We start from the raw sequence: 19,965 nt of genomic DNA on the forward strand, positions 1-19,965 counted from the left end.
TAAGGTTAATATAGTCTGTAACAGTTAGGTTGGTGTTGGTTCCTTTACTTTGCCACAAAGGCAAAGACTCTGGCAGCAATATTTCCTGCACGATGATAAAACTGAAGCCTTGTCATCTTCATTCCATAGTCAACAACACAATAACAAGGCAAAATGGCTGCTACGACATGCAGAGTAAATTAATGTTTTTATCAGGGTTGGGGAGGGGGGGGGGGAAAATCAGTGTATAATTCTTTGAATGTGAGACGCTGTTGCAGACAATTATACTAATCACACATTGCTGATGGACTCATAACACCCAACTGGCATCAAATTCGATTCCAATGACAAATCATGCTTTTTGCATGTACGTACATTAAAATTTACAACCACAAGCAATTATGATCAGTACATATTTCACATCAATTTGCTTCCTGTCATGCTGGATATACACAGATTTGCATTTGGGTTTCACTTGGGTTTGCCATGTCTGCACTGCCTTTTATACCTGATACTGGAAGACAATGCTTTACGGTTGCCACATTCTCACACTGAACTTTAAGTATACGACGAGGTCATGGTCTGTATTGTTCAAAGATTTTTTTTTGTTTGGGAGGGGGTGCTATCGCCATTTTGTCATTTGGGAGAAACCAGTAGTCGGTGAGATTGAGTAGTATTGTGACAGGCTCTAAAGCTAAGTTTTTTTTTAAAACAGTTTAGTCAGCCTATGATATCCAAATGCTGTTCTGTTCATTTCCTAACAATGGGCAGTCCTGAAACAACACCCTTTCACACTTCCATCATTGATTACTTTCAACATTTCTGAGCTTGCATGGACTGTTAAATTGTCCTGAAAAGCATCAGCATCTTGTAGGCCCCTAAGAAAATGAATCCAGGGAGAAGGTTATGGTCAGCAGGAAAATCACAGAGGAAGTAAACAGATATTTTGCATCAGTCTTTACGATGGAACAACTGAACAACCATTAATACCAAAGAATATAATGGAGGAACTAAGTGCCTTCATCATCACTAAAGAAATGGCTTGCATCGTAGGATTCTTAAAGAGGTAACTACGGAGATAGCAGATGCATTGGCTGTAATTTTCCAAAAATCCTTATATTCTGGAGAAGTAACAAAGGACTGGAAAACTACTCATGTGACACCTCTATTCAAAAAGGGAGGTAGGCAAAAAGCAGATAACTATAAACCAATTAGCCTGTTATCTATTGCTGGAAAAGTATTGGAATCAGTTATTAAAGTAATAGTAGAACACTTGGAAAGTCATAATTTAATCAAGCAGAGTCAGCATGGCTTCTTGAAAGGGAAATTATGTCTGACTATTTTGCTAGAGTTTTTCAAGGAAGTCCCAACCAGAGTGGATAGAGGGAAACCAGCAGCTGGACTTCCACAAAGCAGTTGACAAGACTCCTCACAAAAGGTTAAGTCATAAAATAAAGCCCAAGCTATTGGAGGTAGAATATTTGTATGGATAGAGAATTAGCTCACGGACACGAAACAGCGAGTAAGGATGCTGGGTTCTTTTTCAGGTTGGTGACCTGTGATCAGTGGGGTGCCATAAGGATCCGTGCTGGGACTGCAACTGCTTACATTATATATTAATGACTTGGTGGAAAGAAGTGAATGCCTGTCGCCAAATTTGCAGATGACATTAAAATAGATGGAAAGGCAGGTTGCGAGAGGGATACAGAAAAGTTTACAAAGAGGCATTGATAATTTAAGTAAATGGATAAAAGGTTGGCATTTGGAGTATTATATGGAAAACATGAAATTGCTGTTTTGGAAGGGAAATCAAAAGAACAAAATATTACTTAAATGGAGAAAAATTGCAGAAAGCTGTAACATAAAGGGAATTGGGGATACTTGTACACAGTAGGTTTTCTCTCTCACAAACGTGGCTGGCATAGATGAGTTGGATCAAAAGTCTGTTTCCATGCTATATGACTATGACAATATCTAAATGCAGACCTGAATTCCACTGCAGGAAGCCTTCTCTGTAGTTGCCCTGGAAGATTTGCTTGTCCTCTGGGGTGGTTGAGCCTAAGTCTTGGCAGTCACCACCTGTGGGGTGATGAATGGACTGGGCATCTCTGGGGTGACTTGAGAGAAAGCATCTTAGTATTCTGAGTGTACCTCCTCCTCCCAATGAGTTTGTACCAGCACAACTTCATTTCCCAGACAGGAAGTGGTACCTCGAGTGAGATCCAAGTCTTTTGTCCCTGTCTTGCCATTTCAATGATAGTGCACACCAATAACTACTCTGATTGAGTGCAGGTCTACAAGCATATCTGGCCGACCTAGTTCTTCATGGAGGCAGCCATAGCATGCATTCGCAATACTCATAATTTGGTGGGCTCCTCCATCTTTCAATCCAACCTACTGAATGCCTCTGACAATCCTGTGCATTTTGACAATATAATTAATGTTCAAGACTATGGGAACGTCTTCTGTCTGGGGCTTACAAGCACCTGATCTCTGGTAGTCCTCTGTGGCACATAGACGTGGGCAGTTCTTCCGCACCCAGCTGTGGAGATGTGTCAATGATGTGCTCATGAGACTGTGGTCCTGAGTCTAATCCAGAAAGAGAAGCTACAAGTGAAAGGCTCCAAGCTCTGGAGTTTTGAAAAGTCAGAGGCAATTTAACTGAAACATAAAAGATCCTGAGGGGACTTGGCTGGATGAATGTGAAAAGAATATTGCTTCTTGTGAGAGAATGTATAACTGTGTGACAATGCTGTCATTTTAAGAAGTAATTGTGTTTTTGTTTTGAAGAGAGGTTATGAGGCAGGGGGAGTGAACTGCCTAGTTAAGAACACTGGAGTTAACAGCATGGGAGGCCTTAGGTTTTTGTAAAAATGCCTGAATGGGTGTGGATTTCAAGGTTTTGATTTTTTAGTAGCATCCGAAGCAATTGATGTCTCAACAGAGTTGGAAGCTTCAGTGAATCTCCTGGTTGTTACTTTCCCTGAATTTTCTTTTCATGTGTTTTTCCTTGTAGATTGGAGAATTGCATGTGAGAATTTCTTTTTGCCGAGGGATGTGTTTACAGGTCATTACTCTATTGGAACAGTTAATTGGTAATAGTTATTGTATCTATTATTCTGTTAAGTTGTCCAGTGGCGTTGTTACTCTTTAGTTATATTTTAACTGTTTAAATAAAGTGTGTTTTGATAAACATTGAGTAGTTTGACCAGTTTCATTGTATCAACAACAGACACTTTAAATTTGCCTTTAATATAAGAAAAAAAAAGGGTCTCGGCTACCTCCTTAAAATATTTTGAGGGGGTCTGGTCTAGTCCATAACAATAAATTTAAGACAGAGACGAGGAATAAAACTTTTTCCTCCCAGAGGGTTGAGTGCCTTTGGATATCCTTTCTCCAAAAGATAGTGAATGCAGAATCTTAAAATAATTTTAAGGCCGAGGTAGATGGATTCTTGATTACAAAGGGAATAAAGGCTTATCAGGCTCATTCAGGGGTATAGAGTTGAGGCTAAAATCACATCACCTATGATCTTATTGCCTGAAGTTCTGTGGGTTCATAGAATCACTACAGAGTGGAAGCAGACCATTCAGCCCATAGAGTCCACAGACCCTCCAAAGAACAGTCCACTTTATCACTGGAACTCTGCATTTCCCATGACTCATCCACCTAGCCTGCGCATCCCTGAACACTATGAGCAATTTAGCATGGCCAATCCACCTAACCCACACATCTTTAAACTGTGGGAAGAAACTGGAGCACTCGGAGAAAATCCACGTAGACATTCACCTGAGGGTGCAATCAAACCTGGGTTCCTGGCGCTGAGGGGCAGTAGTGCTAACCATTGAGCTACCGTGGAGTTGGGTTTAAAATACACCACCATGACATGAACAAAGAGTTCGGTGGCAGGAAGCACTTCATAGTTCCTGGAGATGGGTGCTCTAGAGCTAAGTTGCATAATTAAATAATGAAAGATTGCTCAAGAGTATCTAACATGGGCCATGGTGGAACTCCTGCTATAAATCTTTGCCAAAGAAACCCTTTGCCAAAGAATGGGAAAATTCAGCCTTTTTTGTGTTTTGCTATTAAGTAATTTATTAAGTTATTTACTATAATACTTATTTCATTGCAATTGTATATAGCTTTAACTAGACCATCTCTGGGGAATGACATCGCAAGATAGGCTCAAATGAAGAAAGCTTAATGGCTCATTCAATCAAAATGATCTTAGCATCTTCTAATCATAGCATTCGACTGCTTCTGAAAGAACTTAATGTTTATCTCCCAATTTTCCAGACTAGAAAGCATTTGCTATCGGTCTTGTCACATGAAGAACTACAAGACATCTGTCTTCAGTTTATGTTGTAACAATTTGACTCATGTTGCTTCAGTTAACCGTTGTGGTTCATTTGCATTCTAGACAAATTACTTGTAAATATACATTCAAAAGTTCTCACAATTATATCATGGTTGAAAAGTATGATATTCTAGTCTTTCTTAATAATTCAGTCTCTAACATGAGTGAATCTATATTGTTTCCATGGTCTTGATGATAATAGCTGATCAGATACAATATGATCAGAATAAGCCATTGTACAATTCCTCCAACATAATCTTGAATATTTTGGTTGTATCATTCAGCACACTGCATTTACTACTTGGTAGTGACTGAATATTTTCAGTTGACTAGAATGGGTTGTCTCAGTCAGTCACATAATGTTGATGATGTACTGTATTGCCCATTTATTCTCAAGAGATTAAAGGTTCTGCCATTCCTACACCTTCCTTTCCCATCCTGTGGGTTCACAAAAAAAAGGCAATTGTTTGAGTCTGAACAGATAACACTAAAGAGTGAAGCAGAATGTTGGCTAACTTTGTAATAGAAAAGAGAGAGAAAATTTGAACAAATTTGAACAAAATAAATCCAATAAAAACAAAGACAAAAGTAATTAATCTTTACAATTAAGATCTGCATTAATACAAGAACAAACATTAATTGATGGCAGTTTAATAATCTAAATCAACTTTCCTTCAAGTACTTTAAATTTACATTCACTTTGGCATAATCTTACCTGGTAAGTTAATTGTCTGATCACCAAGGAAGAGGCGCCGAGCAATACTTCTCCTGTACCAGGCTCTTGGGAATGCTAGAATTTCACTAAGTCTGCGCATATCATATTTGAAGGAAGCAGATCCAATGTCACAGACAGCTGCAGACAAACAAGCGTGTACTTCTTAAAATCAAAATCTTAGATTGACTTACTACAGAAAACATGCTAACTTTGAGAAAGATAAGTTTTCTTCATTGTAGACTAATGAGGTAAATTGCTTTTCAATTAAAAAAACTATTTCACTCTGGAGTAATTGCTCAAATACCTCCAATTCCTTGTATGTTTTGAAATAATAAAATAAACTTTGATGAAACAAAGTTTAGGTCAGTCGGAAAATTAAAACCATGCATAAACATCCTTGTACTACCTTCCTGTGTGTGCACTACATTCAACCGCATTGTCACTTCATGATATTTTGTAAGCAAGAAGCTATTTCCACAAAAATAATTATGTATCTTGATAGCATCGAAACTATATTTCCCCCTTCCTCCACTACAGAAACTAGCCATCATAGGTAGCCTAGCATGCAGAAGAGTTAAGATCTGAATTTCTTAGATCATCCAAATCCATATATGCCAATAAATTAAGTTTATTGATTTTTAATGTGCAAAATCATTTTTTTTTAAAACTAGCTCAATGATTCACTTGTGGGTAAAATCGTATGTAAATTTAGTGTTTACAATTCAAGAATTTAACAATAGTAAACTGCATGTGAAAAAAAGAACAATTCATTTCATAAAATGATGGGATTAAAGCACATTTCTAATAATTTTCATTTGATACTTAACGTTAAATATAATTATCTTCAAATTTTTAGAAAATCCAATGATGATCACTGAAGCATCCCAATTTGTCTATCCCAAGTTCCATTAGAATCTCCATTACAATTTTTAAAATTATTTGAAATAAATGCATAACTGCATCCCTTAAATGATTTGTTGAATATCTCTATACTTAATAAAGTTTAATTCATAAAAGACATTTAAAATAATTCTATTGAACAGAAATCAGTAAAGTTGTTTTTCATACCAGAGATATTAATTAAGGTGGTTTCCATTTTGTTATTAATTTTGATTGGTATTTGATTATCAAACAATGTACCCCCTCCAGACCGTCTCATTCTAGACAAGCTGACTTTCACAAATTCAAGATTAATACTCAGAGAATCCTTACGACCGGTGACAGAACTGGCTTCTTCATCAACAGCACCTACAGAATGAGAAATTAATCAACAGGACTATTCAATGTATTCTTTCTACTTTTTTCAAAAATGTTATTCAATTTTGCTACTTTAGGTTGTCATAAGTAGTCTGGTAACCTGGTTCATAGTATATTAGGGTTGTCATAGAGATGTACAGCATGGAAACAAATTGTTAAGTTGATAACAAGCATTTACATAAACCATCTCATAATTATATTATAATATATCAAATTATATCACTTGGGTATTTCTTTAAATAATAGCATAAACATAGAGAAGTATTAACTGTAATGAAAACCCATTTAGAATTAGAATGAAACTTACATAACGAGTTAAAAAAACTGAAAACTTTTACAAAGTACAGCAAAAAAGATATTTTCATAAGTAATATATCACACAGCAAAAATAAAACAATCTTGGATTCTTTTACCAGGGGCACTTGATCCAGGAGTCAGGCCAGTAACTGTTTTCTGTTTACCAGTTCCATATGGGTGGAAAACATACAGGGAGAAATCGGACATGCAAGCTGTAAAACTCAAGCCTGATGCAGTAGTGCTGGAGTAAGAGAGATCAGACTGACTGCTGTTATGTCGGCTTCTTCCAAGAGGGCTTCCAAATCCAGTTGGTGTACCTTCAAAAGAGAAATTAATTGGTTAACACAAGAATGTAAATAATAATCAGATTACAGTCAAGTGGAGTGTATTTATTACATTCATGACCTGTATAGGGTGATAGGTTTCATGGAGTCGGGTAGTTTGTTATTCATTACAGGATTCCGAGCCTTTAAGATGTTCTTATGACCACGGTACTTATATAGTTGATAAATTTATGTTTTTAGTCAATGTCAATAGTGGGGAATTTAGTAATAGTAATGCCATTAAACACCAAAGGCAAATGATCAGGAACTCTCACTCGAGATAGCGTTGCCTGGTTCTTGTACGGCATGAAATGTTACTTGCCACTCCAATTCAAACCTGAATTTTGCTCAGATCCTGCATTGATGTCCTGCAGCTAAGATTAGTTTCCAATGACCACAACTTTATTTTGATTCCTTTGACCACAAGATTCCTGATGAAAGGCTTATGATCAAAGCATCGACTCTCCTGCTCAATCTGCTATGCTTTTCCAGCACCACACTTTTTGACTCTGACTCTCCAGCATCTGCAATCCTCACATTCTCCTGGAACCTTCCTTTGAGTCAGGTATGACACCAATAAGTAGCAAGATTTCTCTTCAAGCTTTGACTTGGGACTGTTTCCAGTTGCGCAAACTTTATTTTAAAAGAAAATTCATTGAACAAGAGGATACTCATTTTTGCTGTACAGTCAGTTATTTTATAACATGATAGTTATGTTCTTGTGTAACCCCATGTTATAGAAAAATTGAAATTTGGAAACAGTGTTTAGAATGTTGGCGATGTAATCGTGTTACAGCCAACACACGTTTTAAAAGTTTGCACTTTAGAGACAGAGACTCCAATTCGTCAATCATGTTACAGCGAATTCACATTGACGAAACACACATTATAGCCAAACGCCCTTTACTATGAAAAGGGCATATATTTATATCGCTAAGTTTGAAGTAGCTATAGATCATGCTGATTCAGTGGAAGCATTATAGCCTATCAGAAGGTCACAGGGTCGAGAGCCACTGTAGGTAGGCTCAGCAAGTAGAGATGAAAGTTCTAGTTACTGAATCCTGGGTTAACCCTCTTAATATACTTGTGTCTGATAAGGGCAATTGCTCCGCATAGCTCCAGCAGGCAGGAGACCAGAGTTCTTCTCCCTGGATATTGGATTATCACCTGTTGGGGGTGGAATGGAAAGTACCAATCACATCTGGTCACCTCTGCTTATAAGAGTAATGGCTAATGAATGATCTGTTATAAAGAATCTAGTTGCAGAACTAACCCTGACCTCAAACTGTAGGATGTATCACAGTGGAAGAAATGAGTTTCAATGGACACAGTAGATAATATATAGATCAAAGAATTGAATTTCATGGTTCACATCGTCTTGCTTTGCTTTTGAAAATTTGGAGTGTAGATATAGAGTCATACAATATGGAAACAGACAGATTGGGATGTCTGTGCTGACCAGTCATCCCAATCTGACCTAGTCCCATTTGCCCTATTTGACCTATATCCCTCTAAACCCTTCCTATTTATATATCCATCCAGAAGTCTTTTAAATGCTGTAATTCTACTCACCTCTCATTCATCTAAAGTCCAGTGATTAGAGTTTCACTTTCCTCATAACACCGTCCCCTATATGAGGGATCATCGTGAACCTTCTCCAGGCAGCCCCTTTGAAATAATATCTTAAATAATGGGACTAAAACTGCTCATCGTACTCCAGATGTGGTCTCACTAGCACACTGTACAGTTACTGTAAGACTTCCTTGCTTTTACACTCCAACCACCTTGAAATAAGGGCCAACATTCCATTCACCTTTCTGATTACCTGTTGCACCTGTGTGCTAGATTTGTGTTTTGTGCAAAGTACCTCCCGAGTCTGTTTGTGTTGTAGCTTTCTGCAGGTTTTCTCCATTTAAATAGCATTCTGTTCTTTTGTTCTCCCTTCCAATCTGAACAGCTTTGCATTTTTTCATAATATACTCCAGTTGCCAACTTATTGCCCATTTACTTAACCTATCAATATCTCTCTCTCTCTGTAAACAGTTTATGTCCCTCTCAATCTGCCTTCCAGCTATTTTAGTGTCATCTGCAAATTTGGCTTTAGTACATTCACTTCCTTCCTCCAAGTCATTAGTTTGTATTGTTAACAGTTACAATTCCAGCACTAATCCCTGTTGTTGCTGTTTCCTGCCTATTAGTTAATGTTCTATCTATACCAATATGCTACCTCCAACACCATGTGCTCTTATGACTTAAGGGTACTTGTGAGTTACCCTTTTGAACACCTTGTGGAAGTCCAAATACAATACATCTTCTGTTTTCTCTATATCCACTCTGGTTGAGACTTCCTCAACAAACTCTCAAAAATTAATCAGACACAATTTCTCTTTCATGAAGGCATGTTGACTCTGCTTGATTGGATTATGACTTTCCAAATCTTATGCTATTATTTCGCTAATACTAATTCCAATACTTCTCCAACAACAGATATTAGGCTAATCAGCTGATACTTATCTGTTTTTTGCCTCCCTCCTTTTTTGAATAGGGGTGTCACACTAGTAGTTTTCCAACTCTGTTACTTTTCCAGAAGTCAAAGGTCTTTAGAAAATTACAACTAATCCATTCACTATCTTTGTAGCTACCACTTTTAGGATCCCAGGATGCAAATAATCAGGGCAAGGGAACTTACATGCCTTCAGCCCCATTAGTTTGTCTCATACTACTTCCTTAGTGATAGCAATGGTACTTAATTCCTCTTCCATATTCTTTAGTATTAATGGAATGGCAGCATAAATCATACATATGCTATCTGTCCATGCTTTATATAGATGAACTCTGAATCAGTGTCTCTTTCTGGCATGTTATTTGGGTTCCATTGGTCACACAATAATTTGTCACTATTGGAGGACATTTTGGCTCAATAAATACTGGATGCTAGACTAAAAGTCTGATAAGTCATTGTAGTGGAAGAGCTGAAAGATTTGATGGTAAAGGTACAGATGGATATTGTCAGGTACTTGTGAAACACAGTACCCTGTTTCAGATTATGTCCATGGAGTATTGAGAGGGCAGCTCATCATAAAATTGGACAAATTACAGAGTGAAGGTGGTCAAGGATAGATCATTGATGGACTCTAGAGCTGACACCAAGACATAGTTCTTTGAACTAAGCTAGTGTAATGAAAAAGGATGGTGCGATAAACAATGTCAAAGGTTGCAGACCAGTTGGGAAGGATGAGGAATGATTATTTACTATGGTCACAGTCATGAGAATGCTATTCATGACGATGAGAAAGGCTTTTTCAGTATTGTAGTCGAGGTCATCATTTGATTAATATTGTGGATGTATTCTATCTAAACTAGACATGCCTACCGGCTTTTCTATTATGTTATGGAGTAACGTATGATCAATTACTCTACTTAAACAAATTTAAAGCTCCAAGGTTTGGAATCAACTGCAAACCTCCTTTCCCAGTTTTCCGGTGACTCCAAAACATTCTAGTTAAAATACAAAATTATGTTCACCTCAGAGAAAAATCTAATTCCACCACATCATCCATTTTCAGAGGTCCAGGCCTCCTATAGTATTCTACCTCATTCATTATAAAGTGTGGTTTTGAAGCCCAACCAAACCAGCCCAAGTCTTGATTCTACAAAATGAATCTTATCCAATATAGTTTTGGCCACAATTCTCTCAGTTCATACGGAGTTCTGATAAAGGAGCATAGTTCTGTCCCTCAATCTTATTTATACATCAATTAAGAAATAATAATGATAACTTATACTTTTTAAACAATTAGGCTAAATAACTGTGGATACTAAACAGATGAGTTACTCCACTATCTTAATCATAGCATGCAATTTAAATGAAATCAAAGCATATAGGTTCTTATGATGCAATGTCTGTATCCCAGGTTCAAGTCCAAGTCCAAAATGCTCCAAAGGTCTGAGATAATATCTCTGAACAGGTTCATCCTGGATATCCAGAATGAAAGCATCTCGTACTTGGTGATGGGAAAGAACAACTTATTTGTAAGAACACTTCTGAATATAAAGCTAAAAAAACACATGTAAGAGGTTCTTGTGGTGCAATGGTAGTGTCCCTGATTCTGCACAGGAGGCCAGGGTTCAAGTATCAAGTTCAACTGACATGACATCTGTGAACAGATTGATTAAAACTAAATCTAAGCATGCACCTGTCCAAACACCATTTTAGCTTAGCCCTCTTCCTCTCTCCCTACATTTCCTCACATTTGATTGTTTGCAATGTTCTCAGTGGGCTTTTTGTATGTTAAATTAATTAATTGGAAAACACAGGTGATTTGCTGGTGGCAGTTAATAGATGAAAAAGTACCACGGGTGATTTGGTGATGAAAAATAAATCTCAGTTGTGTGAAAGAACACTTTTGGATATAGAAAAAAAAAGTCAATATATCAAAGGATGCGAGGATTCTTGTGGCACATTGATAATGTCCATACCTCTGCACCAGGTGATCCTTGGTCTCACTTGATCCATAGGTATGTGATAGCATCTTTGAACAGGTTTATTAGAAGTTAAAAAGAAAATCAAAGCATGTACATGAATAGTTACAGTCAGTTACCTATGATGGTGTCACTATCACAGAATGAGGACAGTCAAAAGCAATGCATGACAGAAGACATTTTGTACATTAGATGACACAATCATCCCTGTCCTAAATGGATTCATCAGCAAGTTGTGAGAGAGATAGAAATTATTTACAGTGAGAGATTGATAACTTAAGTAAATGGACAAAACGTTGACAGATGGAGTGTTCTGTGGAAAAATTGTAAGTTGTACATTTTGGAAGGGAGAACAAAAGAACAGAATATTATCTAAATGGAGAAAAGTGGGAGAAAGCTGCAAAACAAAGGGAATTTGGATTTCCTATGCACGAAACATAGAAGCTAGCATATACATTCAGAAAGTAATCAGAAGGCTAATGGAATGCTGGTCCTTATTTCAAGGTGATTAAGCATAACAGTAGGGATGTCTTACTGGAACTGTAAAATAGGCTGATGAGACACCTAGAGGGCTGTGAGCTGTTTTGGTTCTCTTATTTAAGGAAAGGTATTATTTCATTGGAGGCTGATCAGAAAATGTTCGCGTGGATGATTTGTGATTTGGAGGAATTGTCTTGGAAGCAAAGGCTAAACAGTTTGGAGTTTAGAAGAAAGAAAGGTGATCTCATTGAAACACATAAGATTCTTAAGGTGCTTGACTAGGTAAACGCTAAAAAGATGTTCCCCTCTCGTGGGAGTCTCAGATGAGTGGGCATAGTTTCAGAATAAAGGGGTGCCAATTTCAGACTGAGATGAGGATGAATTTCTTCTCTCACAGGATTGAGTCTCTATTGAATTCCTTGCCACAGAAAGCAGCACAGTGGTTCAGTGGTTAGCACTGCTGCCTCACAGCGCCAGGGACCCGGGTTTGATTCCAGCCTCGGGCAACTGTGCGGAGTTTGCACATTCTCCCAGTGTTTCGGGATGTGTAGGGTAGTTGCATTAGTCAAGGGTAAATCTAAACCAATAGGGTAGGGGAATGGGTCTGATTACTCTTTGGAGGGGCGGTGTGGACTTATTGGGCCAAATGGCCTGTTTCCATGCTGTAGGGTTTCTACGATTTCTATTGTTCCCATGAGCTATGACAATAGATACTTGTGCATGCTTAAGGCTGAGATAGATTCTTGATCAGTAGGGGAATCAGGGTGATGGGGAAAGGGCAGGAAAGCAGACATGAGGAATATTGGATCAGACTTGATAGAGAGGCTGGAAGGGCCCAATGGTCCACTCCTTTTCCTATTTCTTATGATCTTATGAAGTAATAACTCATTAGTTATTAACCGAATACTGGAGCTGATTTGATGTGCTCAATGAAACCCACCATCAAATCTGACCTAAACTAAAATCATATAATCAAGCAGCATAAATTGAGATGGGAGCTTTGGCTAACGCTACAAGTTGTGGCATTGGCAAAAAGATGACTACCTCAGTTACAGATGAAGATTGCAGCAACTGGTTTGAAATTTTCTGCATAAATAATTCTGGAATTAGTCAATTATTTAATACTGGAAAATAGTGACTGTCATTTAGCTTGAAAAGAATTAGCAAACTATCTCATAACTTTGTCAACAGCCTTGAAAAAGGGTCAGTTAGACTCTAAACATCAGCTCTTTTCTCTCCTTACAGATGCTGCCAGACCTGCTGAGATTTTCCAGCATTTTCTCTTTTGATCTCATAACTTAAACTAGTTTATGAAGCAAAACTAGGACTAAAATATAAAGGAACATGAGAAAAGTCTGTTGGTATGCTTTATTGGACATAAAAGTGAAAAGGAAAATAAATACAAAAATGTGCTGAGACTGTAGAAAAATTTTTGCTTTGTAATACAGAACATTCAAGGATGCCAGCAAGGGATTTTGGACCAGCCTGGACTGTCATAAGTTTAAATTCACGACTTAAGTGTGAAATAAAACCATCTGCTTTTGATGATCTTGAAGCAAACAGCAGTTAGCCTGCCATGGGAGATCCTTGATCAGGACTGTGCAGTGTTTCACAGCTTCATGAATTCTAAGAATACAGGTCCCTCTACATAGAGAACGATTTATCTGTATCATTATTAACCACAACAAGGACTTTGTGATGTGATGTATGTAATCCACCTTACGGATATCTGCAAATAAACTGTTCTCTTCATAAAAGTGTTAGCAAATCACATTGTACTTGCAATACTTTCAGATTATGAGTATATATATATAATATATATATGAATATTTATCACAAGTTTGAAAATATATACATTTTGTTGTTGAATTATAATGTCACATTTTCAAAAAGTAGTAAAAGCAAACAATATCAACAGTAGAAGAAACAACACTGTAAACAGCCAAAGTATGAGGTCCTCTTTTGTATAAAGAAAACAAGGAAAAGTCTCAAAACGTGAACTAAGGATGTCATACAGTTTCTTCACTTCATTTCTGACTTCCTCTAAAAACATGCAGAGTTGAAATAAAGAGGAATACCCGTTCTTGTGCTACTTTACCTACATACCTGTTTTGTTAGCAGCAGTTTTTAACACGGTTTGAGCAAGTAGTGAAGTGGCAGTGGCAGACATTTGAGATCCGTCGAAAGCATGCGAGAAACCCAAACTTTCCAGATCACTTCGATTTGACGAGAACACCAAGTCCAGTGAAGGTAGCTTTAACATACATTCAACTCTTGATACAGGTAAACAACTGAACTTAATCTGTGAAGGCTGCATAATACAAGAAAGTGTGTTGGAGTGTATGAATCAATGTTAAAGCAATTCAATTCATACAGAGTAAGACGAGAACATAAATCTCTCTAAATTATACTATTAAAGATAAATATAGTGATTAATTTATAGGGTCCAAGTGGTGCTGCTTATGGATAATTCAGAATCTGAAGTATGTTCCCTGATACTCAGCATAGTACTGCAGCAACCAAAAGCAAAAGTTGTTCACCGATTATTGCAACAAACAAACTGATTATAACAAATATAGTTTGTGGCTTATAATGTAATCGTCAGCATTACAGATATTTCAGAACTTTGCAGTCAGTAATAGAACAAAAGATATAGTGATTTCTAGAGGATAGAATTCCCTTTTCCTGACATCAGTTAAATATGGCACTCAACCAAGGGACATTCAAGTATTAGTAACAATATCATCAAGCAGGATAAGTAGCCAGGCATATTGATGTATTCTCACCGTGAACAAAATAGCAGGCCAAAAACCACTGTGAATCATTTGACTTATAAATTTTACAGTGAAATAAATAAATGGGACATATTAAATGAAGCTAGAATATTGAATTTTAAAATAATTATAAGTGTGACATTTATTCTAATATAGAAATTTGACAAATTATTTCCATAAGACACAGGAGCAGAAGTAGGCCATTTGGCCCATCAAATCTGCTCTGTCATTTAATGAGGTCCTGGCTGATCTGATAATCCTTAACTCCACTTGTCTACCTTAACCCAATGTTCCTTGCTGCACTTACTGATCACAAATATGTCTATCTCAGCCTTAATAGACTTAAGCATAATGCTTATTCTGCCCTCCATACTAAAGAATTCCATATACTGACTAATGTCCAAGAAAAGAAATTCCTTCGCATTTCTGTCCTAACCAAGCAAACCCCTGACTGTTACATTGTGCCTTCTGGTGCTAGACTCGCCTGCAAGGGGAAACAATCTCTCTGTGTTTAACCTATCAAGCTGGATAATAATCCTCTATAACGTCTCCTCTGATTCTTCTAACCTCCAGTGAATATAAGCCTAATTCTCTATAATCTTACCTCTATAGCTAGGACCAATCTAGAGAATCTTCTCTGGACAATATCAATACCAGCATATTTTTCCTTAAATATAGTGTCTAAGATTATTCACAGTATTTCACGTGTGGTCTAACGTTATGCTCACCTTAACTTCGCTAACTAGTGCCTTACAAGGTTTAGCAAGACCTGTCTATTTTTATACTTTATTTTCTCTTTGAAATAAAGTCCAGTGTTCCACTTACCATCCCCATTCTTTGCTGAACTTGTATGGTAGCATTTTGTAATGTACTGTATGCAAAAGGACTGCACTGCAGCTTTCTGCAGTTTGTATCCATGTAATACCATTCTGCGCCTCTATTCTTCCTGCTAAAGTACATAATCTCACATTTCCACATTATGTCCATCAGCCAAATCATTGCCCATTTGTTAACTTGTCTATATCCCTCCGCAGACTCATTGTATTATCCTCACCACTTGCCTGTCCACCTGTTTGCATTTCATCCTTAACATATGCATAGTATTTTCACTCCTCTAATCCTGGTCATGAATGTACATTGTAAATAATTGTGGTCTCTCATTGATCCTTGTGGCACTCCACTAGTTATAGGTTGCCACCCTGGAAATGCCCTACTATCTCTTAACAGTTGGCCAATCCTTTATCCTTGTAATATACTACTATCATTATGTTGGGCTCTTAACTTATTAAGTAGCCTAACCTCATCAAACGCCTTCTGAAAATTCAAGTTGTTTACATCCACTGCTTCATGTGGACTCTGCTTGATTATATTATATATGTTTAAATGCTCTGTTATTACATCCTTCACAATTGACTTAAACATTTTTCTAATATGGATGTTAAGCTAATTGCCCTATAGTTACTATTTATTGTCATTTTCCCTTTTTGAACAGAACTGTTATATTGGTAATTTTTGGGTAATCTTTTGTTGGTGTTTAAAACTTTCTTAATCCTCAATTATCAATAATCTTTTCCACATCATGTGCTTTTTCTTTCAACGTTATGCTCACCTTAACTTCGCTGGTTAACCACGGCTGTCCTATCTGCTTCCCAGAATACTTCTTTCTTACTAGGATATATCTTTATTGTGAGTCAGTAACGACATTCTTAAACATCTGCCTCAACTATCCAGCTAGCTCTGCCCTAATTCCTTTGTAATTACCCTTATTTAAGTTCAGTTGTTAGTGACCAAGCTTCTCCCTCTCACTGAATGGTCACTGGGGATCTTTTATTCTGAAATTATTGATTAAACTATCTTATTACACATAGTCAGATCTAAAATAATGTGATCCCTAGTTGGATCCATAGCATACTGTCCTAGGAAATCACCCCTTAAATTCTCTCTTATGGTTACCTTGATTGATAGCTTTGACTTTCCTAATCTACATGAAGGTTAAAGTCATGCATAATTATTGCACTGCTTTATTCACACATGCACGTTATCTCCTGATTTATTCTCTCCCCTACTGAAAAGAGTATGTTAAACTGCAGGACTGACCTTGAAACAGTCAGTCGAATGGCAATTCAGAGGGACACACTAATGCTCTGATGATACTGGTTCAAATCCAACCACAGTGATAGTGGAATTTAAAAATTCAATTAATTAGTCTTAGTAACAGTGACCATAAAACTATTGATGATTGTTGCAAAAACTAATCTAGTTAATTAATATCCTTTAAGGAAGTTAACTGCCATCTTTACCTAGTCTGGCCTCCGTTTCTTCCTTTCCCGCCGTACCACCCAGTACCCTTCCACCGACACCCTCCTTCGACTGACCGAACTGGTCCTCACCCTGAACAACTTTTCTTTCCAATCCTCCCACTTTCTCCAAACAAAAGGAGTAGCCATGGGCACCCGCATGGGCCCCAGCTATGCCTGCCTCTTCGTAGGGTATGTGGAACAATCCATCTTCCGCAACTACACTGGCCCCACCCCCCATCTTTTTCTTCGCTACATTGATGACTGTATCGGCGCTACCTCGTGCTCCCACGAGGAGGTTGAACAGTTCATCCACTTCACGAACACCTTCCACCCCGACCTCAAATTCACCTGGACAGTCTCGGACTCCTCCCTCCCCTTCCTAGACCTTTCTGTTTCTATCTCAGGCGACCGAATCAACACGGACATCTACTACAAACCTACCGACTCCCACAGCTACCTGGACTACACCTCCTCCCATCCTGCCCCCTGTAAAAACGCCATCCCATTCTCCCAATTCCTTCGTCTCCGCCGCATCTGCTCCCAGGAGGACCAGTTCAAAATACGTACAACACAGATGGCCTCCTTCTTCAAGGACCGCAATTTCCCCCCCGACGTGGTCGACGGTGCCCTCCACCGCATCTCCTCCACTTCCCGCTCCTCCGCCCTTGAGCCCCGCCCCTCCAACCGCCACCAGGACAGAACCCCACTGGTCCTCACCTACCACCCCACCAATCTCCATGTACAGCGCATCATCCGCCGTCACTTCCGCCACCTCCAAACAGACCCCAGCACCAAGGATATATTTCCCTCCCCTCCCCTATCAGCTTTCCGTAGAGACCACTCCCTCCGCGACTCCCTTGTCAGATCCACACCCCCCACCGACCCAACCACCACTCCCGGCACCTTCCCTTGCAACCGCAGGAGGTGCAACACTTGCGCCCACACCTCCCCCCTCACTTCTCTCCAAGGCCCCAAGGGAAACTTCCATATCCGCCACAGATTCACCTGCACCTCCACCCACATCATCTACTGCATCCGCTGCAGCCGGTGTGGCCTCCTCTATATTGGGGAGACAGGCCGCCTACTTGCGGAGCGATTCAGAGAGCACCTCTGGGCCACCCAGACGAACCAACCCAACCAACCTGTGGCACAGCATTTCAACTCCCCCTCCCACTCCACCGAGGATATGCAGGTCATTGGACTCATCCACCGCCAAACCACAACAACCCGACGGTCGGAGGAGGAGCGTCTTATCTTCCGACTGGGAACCCTCCAACCGCAGGGGATGAACTTGGACTTCACCAGTTTCTTCATCCCCCCTCCCCCCACCTTGTCTCAGCCGGATCCCTCCAGCCCGGCACCGCCTTCCTGACCTGCAGTCTTCTTCTTGACCTCTCCGCCTCCATCCTACTCCGACCTATCACCCTCACCTTGACCTCTTTCCACCTATCACATTTCCAACTCCCCTCCTCCAAGTCCCTCCTCCCTACCTTTTATCTTCTCCTGCTGAACACTCTCTGCTCATTCCTGAAGAAGGGCCTGTGCCCGAAACGTCGAATCTCCTGTTCCCTGGATGCTGCCTGACCTGCTGTGCTGTTCCAGCAATAAAGTTTCAACTACAGTCCACAGTAACGTGATTAGCTTTTAACTGCCTTCTGGATTGACTGAATAAGCCATTCGGTTCAAGAATAATTAGATAGGGACAACAAAGGCTTGCCTTCCCAGCAATGCCCACATCCCATGAAGGCAATAAAAATGGCAGTTTGAGCATAGTATACCATTAAAAAGGCAGTTACACCTCATGTACCAAAGTGGAAACTTCAAGGAGCAAAACCAAGAACATAAGATCTGATCATTTCCCACTGATTATATTCTGGGTACATGGGAGCTGGGGAATTTCAACAGAGTACCCTCTAGAGAAGCATAAAATAATTGACAATCACTTCAAGATTTTCAGGTTTAACTGCATCTATATAGGTTCCAAAAATTGCTCTCATTTTCATATGAATAATGATGGCAAATACTGACAGCTCCACCATCATTATTACCACAACATGGGGTCAAACATGCAGGTTATTATTCATCTGTCTATATGGTTTGTGCTCAGCAAAGTGCTTCCTAACTATCCATAGAAACAGTTACCCCCTCTAACCTCAGCACAAATCAGTCCTCTTATTATACATCCTCAGCTCACTCAACATCTAATTCAGCATTTTAACTGAATGCCAAAAAAAAGTGAAAATAAAATTAAGTTATTCCTGCTCTTTAAAGCTCACCATAATTCATAAATTCCATATTGGATTGTTTAAACTGTACTCCGAAGAACTTGGTGAAAAAGCCAAGGGGTAAGTTATACAAGGTGCAGTGGTCACTGCCCCTAACCCCTACCCTGTCTAAAATGCCTTTCAGGAGCTTACCCAGTGCAAGAACCAATCACTTATAATAGATCAGATTTCCATCCCTCATGGCAGTTCTCAAACACTGGTAGTGCAAGCGTGAACATTGCCATTGTAGGTATTGCACTTGAGGCTTGAGAAGGTGTTTAGTGTTAGACTAGAACTTTTTTAGGTGTTTTGGGATAGTAAAAAAAAATGCTCAGAGAGAGACCGGTGAGGTGGGGTGGGGCAGATTTGAGAGACTATAGAAAAGGGGAATCTGGAAGGAGGGGTGGGCTTACAGCTTGTGGGGAGCCCGCTGATGCACTCTTCCCAGCCCAACATTAGCAAGCCTGTGCAGGGATGAGTCTCTCCTGCCAGTGTTAATCACCTCAATTTGCCAGCAGGTGTTTCCGCCCCATTCCCCTCCCAATTAAACTGCAGTGGAGACATGGGCAGACAGTTTGGCAGTAGGCAGGTCATCATTTGGATTTAATCTGCTTCCCCTTCCTTCAAACCTGCTGGTGGGAGAACATAAAAGCTATTCCCAAGTTTAATTTCACTTTCTGGGTAAGATTTCCAATACTGGGACTGAAGACAATCTCAAGCACCAGGGCCACAGAGAG

The 19,965-nt window shown here is 39.1% G+C and overlaps 1 protein-coding gene across 12 annotated transcripts in view; it reads right to left on the bottom strand.

The window, feature by feature from the left end:
• The window catches only part of bltp1 (bridge-like lipid transfer protein family member 1), a 434,366-nt gene that overhangs the window by 29,228 nt on the left and 385,173 nt on the right, over positions 1-19,965 (bottom strand). For all 12 annotated transcript variants that reach the window (XM_087980106.1, XM_043674037.2, XM_087980105.1 and 9 more), the window contains 4 exons: positions 13,997-14,201; positions 6,722-6,922; positions 6,120-6,299; positions 5,052-5,189 (listed from right to left, as the gene is read on the bottom strand). In XM_087980106.1, coding sequence (XP_087836232.1) covers positions 5,052-5,189; positions 6,120-6,299; positions 6,722-6,922; positions 13,997-14,201 — 724 coding nt within the window. The remainder of the gene's footprint in view (positions 1-5,051; positions 5,190-6,119; positions 6,300-6,721; positions 6,923-13,996; positions 14,202-19,965) is intronic.

The sequence above is a fragment of the Chiloscyllium plagiosum genome, unplaced genomic scaffold (assembly GCF_037043375.1).
Source record: "Chiloscyllium plagiosum isolate Xiang-an unplaced genomic scaffold, Cpla_swu_hap1 HiC_scaffold_36, whole genome shotgun sequence".
NCBI lineage: Eukaryota > Metazoa > Chordata > Chondrichthyes > Orectolobiformes > Hemiscylliidae > Chiloscyllium > Chiloscyllium plagiosum.